General features: G+C 44.4%; 1 protein-coding gene across 1 annotated transcript in view; it reads left to right on the top strand.

Moving 5' to 3' along the window:
- The window catches only part of LOC144754622 (inositol 2-dehydrogenase-like), a 190,528-nt gene that overhangs the window by 80,239 nt on the left and 94,729 nt on the right, over positions 1-15,560 (top strand). Inside the window, exons 5-6 of the mRNA XM_078642640.1 lie at positions 2,214-2,322; positions 8,839-8,969. Coding sequence (XP_078498766.1) covers positions 2,214-2,322; positions 8,839-8,969 — 240 coding nt within the window. The remainder of the gene's footprint in view (positions 1-2,213; positions 2,323-8,838; positions 8,970-15,560) is intronic.

A 15,560-nucleotide genomic window follows, 5' to 3' on the forward strand; every position in this document is an offset into this window, starting at 1 on the left:
TATTATCTCAGGAACTCACATAAATGGCAATGCCAAGAAGTTTATTTTTAGCATCTGCTACAGATAGGTAAAGCTATCTGTTACTGAGCGCAAATGTCATTCTTACAGAGGGTTATAGCATTTCATGGATGGTTACATAATTACAAGCTGGCCCCGATAAAGAGCTGTGTAGAGCAAAATTACTGTATGGAATTCTGCTCTGCATATCTATGCGCGGGCCAGGGTTCCAGCACCCAGAAAATGCAGATACAGGACCCAATTTTGTCAGCTAGAAATTCCAGCTAGTAAAATCGCGTGAGGAAAGGTCTTCATTGCAACCCAGATCCGTTCCAAGGCCCCTCCTCTACCCACAGTCCAGGCCCAGGGAAGCTTGTAATGCTCCCTTATGTCCAGCGACCCCTTTCCTTCCACCCGTATCCCCACTGCCCCGCACACAAGCTCTTTCAGATGCTTACCACGTTCAGTGTACTAATTTGCCAAAAAAGAACTGGGCAGGGGACTCTTAACAGCCGCACCAATTCTATGATCCTGTGTAAGAAAGTGTCAGCTTAATTAATCTCTATCCATGAGCGCACCCTACAAGCTCCTGTTGCCACGATGCAACCTTCCATTTAAAGACATGATTCAATTCAAGATAGCGATGCACCACAACAATGATTATTTTGAAGACAGAAAGTCACTCAGCCAGATGCATCAACCTAAAAACCAGTCGCAAACGGGCAGATTATCAGAATCTGCCCCTTTGCGACCGGAATTTTTGCATTTGGGATGCATCATCCCAAATGCAAAAATCGCAATTAAGATAACTCTAAATTGAGATTCCTTAAATTACGATTGCATTTAAGGAATCCCAAATTGAGATTCCTTAAATGCAGTGCATCAAACAAAAAAAAAATAGCGATTTCGCAAATAGGAGTAGCAAATTACCATGAAGTTGAACTTAAGGGTAATTTGCAAAAACATTGAAAAATGCACTAAAGTGCATTTTTCAAAGTTCCATTTTACACACACACATGCCCTTAGGGCATGTGTGTGTGCAAGATGTACCCATATGCAGATTTCAGGGGTGCAACAGGGTGTCCTTTGGACACCCCTGCACCCTTGAAATTGCATTCTCAATTTGCGATTCGCTAATTGCTAATCGCAAATTGAGAATGTCTTCCCATTCATTCCTATGGGCCTCTAGGCCCATAGGAATGAATAGGGGGGTATTCCTTAATTGCGATTCTCAATTTGCGAGTCGCAATTAAGGAAAGTGTAGGAATCGCTATTTTGATAGCGATTCCTACATGCATAGGCTTTTGCGATTCCTAAATAGCGATTCCTTAAAAATCGCTATTTAGGAATCGCAATTCCATCTGTTGATGCATCTGGCTGACTATTTCTAATACAGAATATAATCAATCCTTCAATTTCTTTTCTTTCTCAAACGTTTCACATGTTACAGCAGAGACAGTCAACACATTTTGTTCATAACTATGGACTTCTTCAGGGCACATTCAATCAAATGATCAAAACCGTTCCATGATGGTAAAGTCTTTGATTCAGCTTACAATGGTCAAAATCAGTGTGCAGGAGATGGGACAGATCCGCCTCGTATTGGATACTCAATTGTAATAAATCCTTTAATTCTCCATGTGCTGGAACTATTAGACCACATCTGTAGATCACCATAAAAAAAAATCAATGCTTGGAAGATTAGAGCCAATGGACGTTCTGATAGGTGTTGAGAGCCTCAAGCATAAGGGTTCCTCTTGCCCCACCAGGCCCAATGGAAAAAAGATTTCACGTGAATTTGGGCCTTTCTTTCTTCAAAATATTCATTGTTGTGTTGTGCCTCTATCTTTAATTGAATCACGTTCAGTATACTGGCTGTAGAAAAACAGATCCATTCCGCTACTCTCTTTACGTTGTGGTGTAACTTGTAATTGTAGGAATTCTATTTGGAGATTCCATCAGGTATTTACAATTCTGATCCCCCAAAATATCCACATATGATCCCACATTAACTTAATAGAAGGGTACTGGGTCGTTGACTTTACATTATGGCTATCATGTGACAAATTGGTAACTACAATATCACATGCACGGAGTATTAATGGTTCGCTGTGCTCTACTTTGTATTACAGGCATACATTTAGTACGAAGCCAGCTGCATTAGCATTTTCTTAAAATTGTTTTAGGTTGTGATCACTTTATTTTCTTTTTCTTAGGAAAAGGAGTGCTTTGTGAGAAGCTCCCCAGTTTGGACAGACAGACAGCTGAAGTTTGCTTTGATGAAGCAGATAGAAGTGGCAAGCCATTAGTCTGTGGATTCTACAAGTAAGGCACGGTGTACCATCATTAAATGTTTTTACATTATTTTAATATATATTCCGTTAATCAAAACTGTATAATTATTTTTCACTCCCCCATGAACGCAACTTTATTTTTTTTAATTCCATTGTGCTCCAATAGACTTTTTTATGATTTTGTTAAGGACTCCCTGAGCATTTGTGCACCCTAATTCTGATGTACAATTTTCCAAACAAATACTGATCATCCAGTAAAATAATACAGTACAATATTACAATATTGCTCATCGATGTTTTGCTTTTTTGACTACCTGGTTTTTGGACTTTTAGTGAAAGAGTCTAGCTAACTTAGTCTTTTCCACTGTAAGCTCTTATAACGGATTGGGAGTGCTAACCACCAGTGTGCGCCTTAAGGTCCACTGCTACACAGCTAGGGTAAGTGGCTCTGGGCTGATTGCAGGTGTATATGTGTGCATGTGTGCGCACACATGTACCGGCTGAACATGTTAGACTACAGTCTAACTCAGGCCATTATCTGTGCAAAGCTAGCCTTTCAGAAAGGAGACCCTTCATGGATTAATACTGATCTGGTGAGACCTTAAAATATGTGTAAGCATTGACAGAGCAAGTTTATACATCTCTAGTGCTTTGCTGAAGTATGTAGTGTACTTAATGTATTATGTAATATGGATGAAATCGGTAAACAGCGTTTACAACGCAACTTTTACCATGCACTACCTTTACCACGCAACTTTTACAATGCAAGTCGTTACAACGACTTGCGCTGGGGGGTGCTGTAGGATAGGGAATAGTTTAATTTACTATCCAAAACCTTCCCTACTATCCACGAGGACTGGAGTTGGAATAGTAAATTAAACTATTCACTATCCACCGCCCCCCAACGCAAGTCGTTGTAACGACTTGCGTTCTAAAAGTTGCGTGGTAAAGGCATGCGTAGTAACGACATACATCAGATGAAATCTGCATCAAAGCACAGTTTTGTCATAGTCAGGCCGAGAGCCTTTGTTGAAACACCAATAGTATGGTAAATCAGCATACCAAATGCACATCTTAGTTTCCACATATCTGCATTCCCTATGGCACTTCAGGATTTGTAATTGTTTTCTGACTCAGTTCCTAATGAGATCACCAGGCTGGGCCACGTTAATTATTCTTCTGGCCAGCTGGAGGCTCAAGGGCCTATTACACCATTAGGCTAGCCAGTAATTAGCCCCTCTTCTCCTATAGGAGAGGGTGAGGACGAATCTCTATTTGCTAATTACTTTTCTCAATGGTCCTGGCCAGGGAAGGCTCAATTTCACGGAAGGAAAACAGAGCATCCAGACATCTGGAGCCATTCATAAGATGGGCTGCCTTTTGAGTTATGGAGGGAAAGTACCTGGCAACCGTAGAAGTTAGGGGTAGGGCTTAGGCTCTCGGAGAATGTCTCTGAGCAGACCATTTGATGACCCCATCTCAGAAATAACTAAAATGCTGGGCAGATATGAAGTGATGATGTGTTACCTTGGGACTGAACAGAGATGCCTAGCTTCAGGAACTTTTCACCCCGGCTCATAAACTCCTGCGCAAGAGAGATACGTTTGAAAATAGTCTAGTCCTGGGACAAGCGATGCTGGAGTAATGCCCAGCTGGAAGAAAGAATATACCTGATCCCTACTGCAAAGATGGACTCAAGTACATCTGATTTCAGTTGGCACCCAGGGAGTAGGGTTTGGTTCTACTAGGCCAGTGAAGCTGGCCTCCCTACACCCTCTGGCGAACAATACAGGGATGGAACTTTTGTAAGGCCTGGTCTTGCAGGTGTGTAACCTCCAGAAGGAGGAGGCGTTCAGCTCCTGCTGACACACAGTTGCCGCTCTAGTGGCCAGGAAGCCATAAGACCTGGTGAGTACAGGCCTACAGGGCACTTTACCTTGAGGGCCCTAGAGGCACAGCCATGAAAGACCCTGGTCCAGGAGAGGTGACCTGGGCACAAACAGGAGACAGTTCCTGTGGCAGGAGGGAGCACAGAAGGAGCAAAATCCTATACTAATGTAAACATTAAGTGGCCAGGAGGCCTAATAAACTACTCCTGGTGGCTAGGGCTAGTCACTAGGAGTAAAACAACACCAAGGTAGTCAAAAACTGCTCAACAGGGGCAGAGAAAGCAAAGAAAAAAAGAATAGTGGGCCCCTGAGGGACTACGTTTGCTAGGGACGTCTTTCACCCTGCTTTCCAAAAGCTTGAAGGCGTGAGATGACTACAACAAGCTCAGTCTCACCTCATAGACGTAACGCAGAGGAATCCATAAGTCATTTACAGGCGGAACATCTTTGCTCACAATCAATACCAGTAACCAGTTTCAAAACTGCATTGAACAACCTGACACGCAAAGTCCTATGTAGAGGACAAGAATTCAATTGCATAATGAAACCACTCCTACCAAATAATAACAAGCATTGGCATAGCCAATCGGTCTCGCCTTTGGGACCTTATAAGTGTTTAGTTATCCAGCACAATATCCTTGGTGCAACAACATCAAGTGTTGCATGGCTAAACACTTATAAGGTCCCAAAGGCAAGACCAATTGGCTATGCCAATGCTTGTTTTGGTTGGCACAGGACATTAAGTGATTTGCCCTGAGGCTCGAACCATTGGTTTTCCGGCTCCAAAGTCAACAGTCTAGTCGTGAGACCACTCAGTCGAGTAATAACACCAGCCTCGCTCAGAATAGCAGTGAATACTGTTAAGTGAAAAACCGAGAGGGTTAAAAAGAGATCATGCAATTCAGAGATGGAGAGTCCGCCGAGGAGGTCAATGGTATCAAGGAGAAAGACTCGGAAGAGACTCCAAGAGTAAAACCGCTCTCTCCGAAGCCCCAAGGAACCTCGTGCCCGAAGAGAATGATGCAATGCAAAGATAAGAGAAATAATGACTAGTGCTACCAGGTTCAGACCTCCTTGGTTCCTGGACACCATCTCCCTGGGGCCCAAAGGATGGTACAGGCCAAATAGCCGAGAAGTATGCTGGGCACTTCCCCCGCTCTCCTTGCCAGTGTCTGGGGGAGGCGGGCTTGCCCAACACAAAGACTGCCTCCTGCACTTTTTACCCTACTTCTGCTTACACTTGGGCAGGAAGGCAGAAATGCAAGCCAGATCCCATATGGCACACAGCCAGTTCTACACATGTGGGGGGGCCGGCAGGGACCAAGGAGACAGTACGGCTCCCCAGCATCCTGCATCAAGACAACCAGCAGGTTCCTGACTGGGGCCAGACACCCTTGTTGTAAAAGAAAGAAATGTTAAAATCACAGCTGTTGGGCGGGGGAATTCCTCATAAGGCCACACAACCCAAATAGCTGAGTGAAGTGCCCCATAAGCCTTTGTAAGCGGTCGTACATTTTCAAACGTTCTCCCTTTGATGCCCCCAGAAAGAGCAAGAACCGCATCAACGGAAAAAAACGTTTTGTGGGGCTGCAACCCCCCCAAACACCCTTTTTGTTTTTATAAATATTCTCTAAAGTCACCCAGGTCTAAGGATGCATGACCTGGAGAGCTGTTCCATTGTTGTCATGCACTCTTGGGCTATCACCCATAGTTGTTGAAATACGGCTACACCTAGTGGCGGCTGATAAGGCTGGGTCGCAGCAGGTATGAAAATAGAAGAAAGACTTATACATTTATTTTATTGAAATTTGTAATGTTTTATTTACAATCACAAAGTTAAAACTGAATTCTTTTTTTTTTTAATGAAGGTCACTGAAATGTTTTGAAATGATGTATTGACAATCACAACGTTAACAGTGAGCCTTCTCGTGTCCTAATAATTGTCATTACAGGATGAAACCACCCTAAGTGATTTTTTAGGTCTCGCGACCTATCAATGCGCATGCGCATTGAGCGGAGCGAGATATAAAGGGGCTTAAACAGAGGTTACCGAGATCGGGCGATTCCATGCAGTGCCCGTGAAAGCTCGCTCAATGCGCATGTGCATTGCCATAAAAAGCGCGTGCACAGACACCAGCCCCCCTCCCACAGTCATCCCCCAGCGTGCACTGTGCCAACAAGCCTTTGAAGTGAAGCTTAGCTTCACTTCAAAGGTATCCGCTACCCCCGCCCCCTGCTTCACACTTTGGCGATATAAAATGGTCCTTCATCTATTGGAATGCAATTACTCCAAAGAAGGCAGAACGCTAAGTCAACCAGCCTTTAACACCTCACTCTGTCTACCACACTCTCTCCCGCCTTCTTCTCCTGCCATCATCTCTCTCCCGCTCTCTCTCTCTCTCCATCCCCCTCTCTTCCGTCTTCATTTGCTTTTCTCTCCCGCTTTCTTTTGTTCTACCTCTATTTATTTATTTTTCTTTCTCCAGCTCTCTCTCTCCTCCATCTTCATCTCCGTGTCTTTTTTCCGCTTCCATGACCGTAATTTGTATTATTTATTTTTATTTAGACTTTATTGCAACAAACCCTAAACTTGTCTACAATAATATTTACACTTTAAGAGGAGCGCCAAATAAACGGGAATCTGCAGTAAAATGCTCTCACAGAGCCTTGATAAACAATTTCATATCAGACTGAGAAAAACTGGCTCTTCCCTGACGGGCTTTCCATCGCGTCCCCCACTCAGCCTCGGCGTGTGATAAACAATGTCACATCAGACTGAGAAAAAAACTGTCTCTTCCCTGCCAGTCTTTTCATCGCGTCCCCCCCACAGCCTCGGCGTCGTTGGTGGTGTCCAGACAATACTTACTGGGGCAGTAAGAAGGCTGATCCACTCACATGTCTCCACTTTTAAAGTGCCTCGTCTTAAACTGGCTGCCAAGATAGCTCAGTGGGCTGTGTGCCCCATCCGGATATGTACTTCTAACCTGCAGGTGAACTTTACATCGAAGTATGGCTGACTCTGCAGGTCATGCTTCCAACGTCGACACAATGTACAGTTTTATGTACACAACCCTTTCAAAATAGGCATTAAAATCAATATACACTGAAAGAACGCATTCATTAAATACATGTTTCCATTATAAAGGAAAAGAGTAAAAAAAATATTTAACCTAATACAAGTTTTCACAAGCACTTTAAGAATGCAAAACTCTCATGACTGCGCCACAGGCTTGCTATTAAAGCTATTTTTTTAAATTAATCTTACCCTTCAAGCATTATTCTAAAAACTTTGTGGGCCAATTTCTTCAAAAAAGTATAGTTTATGGAAAGTGCTTTAATTTAATAAAATAAAATTTTGATTTCTGAACATAGCCAAATACAAGACATTGAAACATTAAACAAGCATTGGCATAGCCAATCGGTCTCGCTTTTGGAACCTTATAAGTATTTACTTATGCAGCAGAATATCCTTGGTGCAACAACATGAACTGTTGCATGGCTAAACACTTATAAGGTCCCAAAGGCGAGACCTATTGGCTATGCCAATGCTTGTGTTATGTTGCATAGGTTTATTGTGACCCATTGTTTCTGTTATTAATGTGATGACACCGTGACAAAGGCAGTAGGGCTATCTTTTGGTAACTACAACCCATTATGTTGTGCCTAATGTACAGTAGATATAAGGTTCAGGGCTCACTAGGGGTGAAACCTGGTAGTATGTTCTCACCATAAGCACTTCCACCTGCCCTCGCCTATATGTTTGCAATTAAATACATTAACTTGAGTATTGTGTTCATAATAAAGTGCTTTTTTCTTTTTTTTTAAAAAAGCCCTGAATGAATAATGATTTATTGGGTGTTGTTTGTTGCTTGACGGGTAATTGCCCACACTGTCACCACCTCTCCAGAGTGAGCCTTTTACTTCTCTATCTCGCTACCCTGAGAGGGAAGGGTACTTGGTTCCCAGTAAACAAGCGGTTACGGACTTATTGCTTGAGATAGACAGTCATCCTTCCCAACTCATAACTACTTTCTTAGAGCTACACATCTGCAAATAATCTATTTAGCGCCAAAGGTTTTAGACTAGAATGTTTCTGTGTTAAGTGTAGGCATGCAGATGAAATGCATGAACGTTCATATTGTACCTTTCTTAGTGTCACATTCTGAATTGTGGATAATAGATAAAGCTTAAATCCCAATGAAGGATTCCTGTTTCCTATTAAAACAGCAATTTACACAGTGAGTGACAGCATTTTGCATGTGCTCACGTGCACATCCACTAAAATGCAGTCTATGTCGGTGCCAGGGATTGTAGGACAATCTTTGCATTAATTTCTGCTTTCTTTTCATGTTTTTTAAAATGTATTTTTGTGAAAGTAATACTTGTATTGACTATTGCACGTTTGCTAAAAAACGAAAAAAATTGCAGACTTGCTAAGGCCACAAGTTAGCTTTGCCAATGCTTGTTTGATGTTAGTAGTGGGCGTGGACTTCATTAAGCCTAGTCCAAGGATGATCTAATATAATGAGCCTTCTAATTTCTGAAAGCTTTTGACACAGAGAAGCACTGTTCAGTGTCCTTTACCTGTTAATTCTGAAGGTGCTTGATTAGTGAGTAGTACTTTTAATTGTTCTTGCGTCTGCTGTGTGTTTTTACAGGCGATTTGACCCAGCCTTGCAGTTCTTACGCAAGAAAGTCCACGACAACCGAGCGCTGGGGCAGATTCATCGAATATCCACAGTCAGTCATATATTTCCAGCAGCTTCTGTTACATCTCTGAAAAAGTCAGGTACATAATTTAGAAGGTGCTCCAAACTTTAGGGCTCTTTAGGTGATAAAACATGAGAGCTGGGCAGACAGTGATTGTATTCTTGCTGTGAGTTTATACAACTTACCATTATTGCATTTATTGTTAACTATAATAAATGGGGGTCCAGCTTAGTAAATTCATCCCACTGACTTGCGGTGTAACATTTCTACATTGCAATTACAGACTGTGTCTTCCTGCAGTGAAGTACATTGTATAGGTGGTCATCCATTTTTGACTACTGCCCTTATTGGAATCTGACTTCAAGAGGGGATCATTACTTCATATGTTGTACTTTATAATTTCACAATAATGCTCTGAAATCATCTATGTAAGAAATGCTGAACAAAATCCTGCTTCAGATAAGGTAATACTTAAGCCGGGGTGGTGGGTGACAGGAGTGAGATCCATTTGAGGAAGTAGAGACCAAGAATATTTCAGATTGGATAAGTGAGCCCTTGCACTGTTCATCTCATTTTCAAATTGGTCCTGAGGATGAGTGGGATGTAATGTGCATGCTCTGGATTAAAGAAGACTAAATGCAGAACCAAGAAATGTAACAGGACGTTCCCTGGGAAGGTCAGGCTGGTAATTGAGCCTATACTGTTGTGCAGGATGTGATAAGATTTAATTGAGAGTGTTCCTGGCAGAATTAGTGACTCTTAATATGGGAAGCAGCGAGGAAGGTATAGACCTGTAGGCTTTAAAGAGGGTGTTATAGCACAAGAATTTAATGGAATGAATCACTAGATTTGGGAGCTGGAACATCGGGGTTAGAGATAATAAAATGGGATATGTTTTGTGAGTTGATAAAGGGAGATGGGTTTTGTGATATTAGTTGTCCTCATTTTTGCTTAGCGCACTCCCTGGCAGCGCTCCGTTACAGGCAGTTCCTGAGGATTTTAAAACTTCCCGTTTTGCATCTTGTTTATTTCTTTGTTAGCGCAAACTATTTTCCCCTGATTTTAGAATTACCTGGCCCCGCTTACCTCCACGCTGCCACCCTTACTTGCACCATAATAGCGGAAGCACCGCATTTCGCGGGTCCCTCGCCAGTGTCTCGACGGCGGCCATATTGCTTGAGGGGTGAGTTTTAGCGCGGTCTAGTCCTCACTTAGGAGGCGCGACCATTTAAACTGGAGGCAAATCTTAGGCGCGCTCTCATTTTTGCTTAGCGCACTCCCTGGCAGCGCTCCGTTACAGGCAGTTCCTGAGGATTTTAAAACTTCCCGTTTTGCATCTTGTTTATTTCTTTGTTAGCGCAAACTATTTTCCCCTGATTTTAGAATTACCTGGCCCCGCTTACCTCCACGCTGCCACCCTTACTTGCACCATAATAGCGGAAGCACCGCATTTCGCGGGTCCCTCGCCAGTGTCTCGACGGCGGCCATATTGCTTGAGGGGTGAGTTTTAGCGCGGTCTAGTCCTCACTTAGGAGGCGCGACCATTTAAACTGGAGGCAAATCTTAGGCGCGCTCTCATTTTTGCTTAGCGCACTCCCTGGCAGCGCTCCGTTACAGGCAGTTCCTGAGGATTTTAAAACTTCCCGTTTTGCATCTTGTTTATTTCTTTGTTAGCGCAAACTATTTTCCCCTGATTTTAGAATTACCTGGCCCCGCTTACCTCCACGCTGCCACCCTTACTTGCACCATAATAGCGGAAGCACCGCATTTCGCGGGTCCCTCGCCAGTGTCTCGACGGCGGCCATATTGCTTGAGGGGTGAGTTTTAGCGCGGTCTAGTCCTCACTTAGGAGGCGCGACCATTTAAACTGGAGGCAAATCTTAGGCGCGCTCTCATTTTTGCTTAGCGCACTCCCTGGCAGCGCTCCGTTACAGGCAGTTCCTGAGGATTTTAAAACTTCCCGTTTTGCATCTTGTTTATTTCTTTGTTAGCGCAAACTATTTTCCCCTGATTTTAGAATTACCTGGCCCCGCTTACCTCCACGCTGCCACCCTTACTTGCACCATAATAGCGGAAGCACCGCATTTCGCGGGTCCCTCGCCAGTGTCTCGACGGCGGCCATATTGCTTGAGGGGTGAGTTTTAGCGCGGTCTAGTCCTCACTTAGGAGGCGCGACCATTTAAACTGGAGGCAAATCTTAGGCGCGCTCTCATTTTTGCTTAGCGCACTCCCTGGCAGCGCTCCGTTACAGGCAGTTCCTGAGGATTTTAAAACTTCCCGTTTTGCATCTTGTTTATTTCTTTGTTAGCGCAAACTATTTTCCCCTGATTTTAGAATTACCTGGCCCCGCTTACCTCCACGCTGCCACCCTTACTTGCACCATAATAGCGGAAGCACCGCATTTCGCGGGTCCCTCGCCAGTGTCTCGACGGCGGCCATATTGCTTGAGGGGTGAGTTTTAGCGCGGTCTAGTCCTCACTTAGGAGGCGCGACCATTTAAACTGGAGGCAAATCTTAGGCGCGCTCTCATTTTTGCTTAGCGCACTCCCTGGCAGCGCTCCGTTACAGGCAGTTCCTGAGGATTTTAAAACTTCCCGTTTTGCATCTTGTTTATTTCTTTGTTAGCGCAAACTATTTTCCCCTGATTTTAGAATTACCTGGCCCCGCTTACCTCCACGCTGCCACCCTTACTTGCACCATAATAGCGGAAGCACCGCATTTCGCGGGTCCCTCGCCAGTGTCTCGACGGCGGCCATATTGCTTGAGGGGTGAGTTTTAGCGCGGTCTAGTCCTCACTTAGGAGGCGCGACCATTTAAACTGGAGGCAAATCTTAGGCGCGCTCTCATTTTTGCTTAGCGCACTCCCTGGCAGCGCTCCGTTACAGGCAGTTCCTGAGGATTTTAAAACTTCCCGTTTTGCATCTTGTTTATTTCTTTGTTAGCGCAAACTATTTTCCCCTGATTTTAGAATTACCTGGCCCCGCTTACCTCCACGCTGCCACCCTTACTTGCACCATAATAGCGGAAGCACCGCATTTCGCGGGTCCCTCGCCAGTGTCTCGACGGCGGCCATATTGCTTGAGGGGTGAGTTTTAGCGCGGTCTAGTCCTCACTTAGGAGGCGCGACCATTTAAACTGGAGGCAAATCTTAGGCGCGCTCTCATTTTTGCTTAGCGCACTCCCTGGCAGCGCTCCGTTACAGGCAGTTCCTGAGGATTTTAAAACTTCCCGTTTTGCATCTTGTTTATTTCTTTGTTAGCGCAAACTATTTTCCCCTGATTTTAGAATTACCTGGCCCCGCTTACCTCCACGCTGCCACCCTTACTTGCACCATAATAGCGGAAGCACCGCATTTCGCGGGTCCCTCGCCAGTGTCTCGACGGCGGCCATATTGCTTGAGGGGTGAGTTTTAGCGCGGTCTAGTCCTCACTTAGGAGGCGCGACCATTTAAACTGGAGGCAAATCTTAGGCGCGCTCTCATTTTTGCTTAGCGCACTCCCTGGCAGCGCTCCGTTACAGGCAGTTCCTGAGGATTTTAAAACTTCCCGTTTTGCATCTTGTTTATTTCTTTGTTAGCGCAAACTATTTTCCCCTGATTTTAGAATTACCTGGCCCCGCTTACCTCCACGCTGCCACCCTTACTTGCACCATAATAGCGGAAGCACCGCATTTCGCGGGTCCCTCGCCAGTGTCTCGACGGCGGCCATATTGCTTGAGGGGTGAGTTTTAGCGCGGTCTAGTCCTCACTTAGGAGGCGCGACCATTTAAACTGGAGCCATGCTTACGCGCAGCGTAATCGCGCAGCAGGATCGCCTGACTTCCGCCGGAGTTACGCCTGAGTTCAGCCCGTCTGCGCCCGTCCGCGCTGAGGACGGGCTGCAGGCCGGGCTGGACTCGGCTGCTACCCCTCTTTCCCCCTCCGATCCTAGCAGACAATACTCGAGGGTCTACCTCCTTTCACTTAAACCGCGCTTGCTGTCTTGTGCTCATCGTTTTTCACCAGAAGGGATTCTATATGCCCGATGTTGCAGGGCCTGTCTCTCCTCTTTTAATTTTGTTTCCAACGATCCGCCCACGTTCTTGCCCCTTCCTACCTGTCCACCCACCTCTCTAAGAAATGGCTTTCTCATTAATGCGCGCTCACTGGTCAAGCACAATGTAGCTTTTCATGACTTCGTTGATGCTCGTCAACCGGATTGGGTGTTCATTACTGAGACTTGGACATCCGACACCTCTGGCCATGACTTATTGATGGCCATTCCCGATGGCTATTCTCTGCACAGGCAGGATAGACTGCTCCGCAGAGGTGGAGGGATTGCTATTCTTGTGAGATCCTCTCTCCCATGTAGCATTAAGCCTCTATCCGGGCCCCAAGATCGCTTTGAAGCCTTCTATTTCTGTATTGCCTGTGCCCCTTCGGCATCTTTTACAGGGATCTTGATATACAGGCCTCCTGGCCTTAGATCGGGTTTCCCTGCGGACCTATTGAGAATCCTGGAACCCTATTTTGGTAAGCCGTGTCTTACCATCTTGGGTGACTTAAATTTCCATCTTGAGGACACCAATTCAAAAGACACTACATCTCTGGTTGAGTCACTTGGAGCTTGTGATCTTAAACAACATGTGAGCAGTCCTACTCACACGGCTGGTCATATATTGGATGGGGTGTTTTCCAACGATCCTAGATTATCGACTGGCCTTCCTCTTCCACTGGTCTGGACTGACCACTTTGCCGTCCCGTTGCAATTTATTCTTCCTGCCCCTAGTTTTGCCAATCTGACGACTTCCTCTCATACACTCAGGAGAAATGTTGTACATTGATTCTTCAAGTAATATGGTTGTCTTTTGTCGTAGTCCTTTCTTTGTGTTTTCTTGTTCTCTCTCTACCACAATGCCTATGTATGTTCTGACTTCTACCTGGAGAATTCCACTAGTGTCAGTTGGTGGTCTGGTCAGCTGGCGAGGCTTGTGCTCGGCTGTGTCCTACATTAAATCTATATGTAACCAACATGAAGTATCCTGTCATCTGTTCGCATCAACTATACAACATTTTGGCGACGTTTTCTGCTGACCAGACCCGGGAAGAAACCATCAAACACAGCCTCAGCTACACCTCGCTAAAAGAACCCACAACGGTCAACTTATCTACTGCCAGTAACATTGTCAGAGGAAGCTTGAAACCAGATGATTGAGGAAAAACTCAAAGGAATTTAAAGCAACAAAAGAATTGTGAGTACATTACTCATTTCTGGCAGTACGGCGCAATTTTAACTGTGGCAAGTAGTAAGCTGTAGGAAAATAAAAGCGGTGGTGTAACCAGAAACTTTGAAGCGCAGTAAAAAAAAAAAAGTAAGAAACCAGCCGCAAGCATTTGTAGCGCCTCGAGATTTTAAGAAACCTGTCTAAAGTGGCAACTAAAGTTGAACTAAACTACACCTCAAATAGCTGCAGTTAAAACCACGTACAGAAGCAACTGACAAGGCTGTGAAACTCTTATCAAAATTAAAAGGAACTAGTAACTGCAGGTAATCCGTCCAATGAATTTCTCCTGTAATATTATAAATGAAGTGTTAGACACGGGAAACAGCACAGATTCAAACGAAGTACTTTTGAATGCAAACCAGCTGCTAAATATAAACGAGAGAATCGGATAAACGGAAACATGCTGCCATAAACGAGTGAACAATACACTAAATCGGAGAAAGGGAAAAGAAGCTACACTCAAGTTTTTTTACCGTGAGTTTGACACCCAGTTAAATGTTTGTTGACTGAGAGTACCGGTTGACTGTGGTTCTGTGTGTCTGTCTCCACGCTGATCTGGTCTTCACCATGGCACTCTCTCTAATGATGACGTGTTCGAATCTCCGTGGGACTCAGCGGAGAACCAGCCTGTTCTAAGAGGTCGTCATGACAGAGTCATTATAGTCTGTGGACGAAGCCTGGGTACATCATCACGGCAGCGTGTGACGTTTTTATGCGACGTAAAGCAGCCATTTTGTAACTCCACGCATTGTGTTCTCATGGCAACTGGTTTCGTGAACATAACGCAACGCAATCCAGGAGCAGCATGTAGTGCTGCTTCAACTGAACTGACAACAATATCTTGGTGTCTAGCCTGCTCTCAACGTGACGCCAACAGAGGGGAAAACGGTCACGAGCATACTGAATGTTGTTCAGATGGTGAGAGAAGCGGAAAGGTTGCTGTTTTGTTTAGGTATGATGCGTGTCAGAAATCATAAACACGTGGAGAAATTAGGTTTTGTCAGTTTCACGCTGAATGGAGGAATATTAATTTCAATGTGTAGTTGAATACAGTTTTGGTGTCAATTCATTAACGATAGTGCCATCTTGTGGTCTTATTTAGTATTTTTGTTGGATTTAAGATCCGAGCAAGACATTTTCCACTGCAGTTTTGTGAGTAGTACAATGCAGCGCAGAATTGTACCTGAAGTCAAAAAAAATAAATAAATAAACACAGAGAACCTATTGACAAATGCACGACTAATAACTTTTAACAGATACCGCAGGAAGAAAGTGTTTATGAATCAGAAAGGTGCCTTAGAACTAGAATGGAGTCTGTTTACCTAGAGGAGGGGAATAAAGACTTTTCCAACATATTCTCCAGCTGACATATGTCCAATAACTAACAGTGTACAGAATCTACAGGAAG

The sequence above is a fragment of the Lissotriton helveticus genome, chromosome 5_1 (genome assembly GCF_964261635.1).
Source record: "Lissotriton helveticus chromosome 5_1, aLisHel1.1, whole genome shotgun sequence".
Lineage (NCBI taxonomy): Eukaryota > Metazoa > Chordata > Amphibia > Caudata > Salamandridae > Lissotriton > Lissotriton helveticus.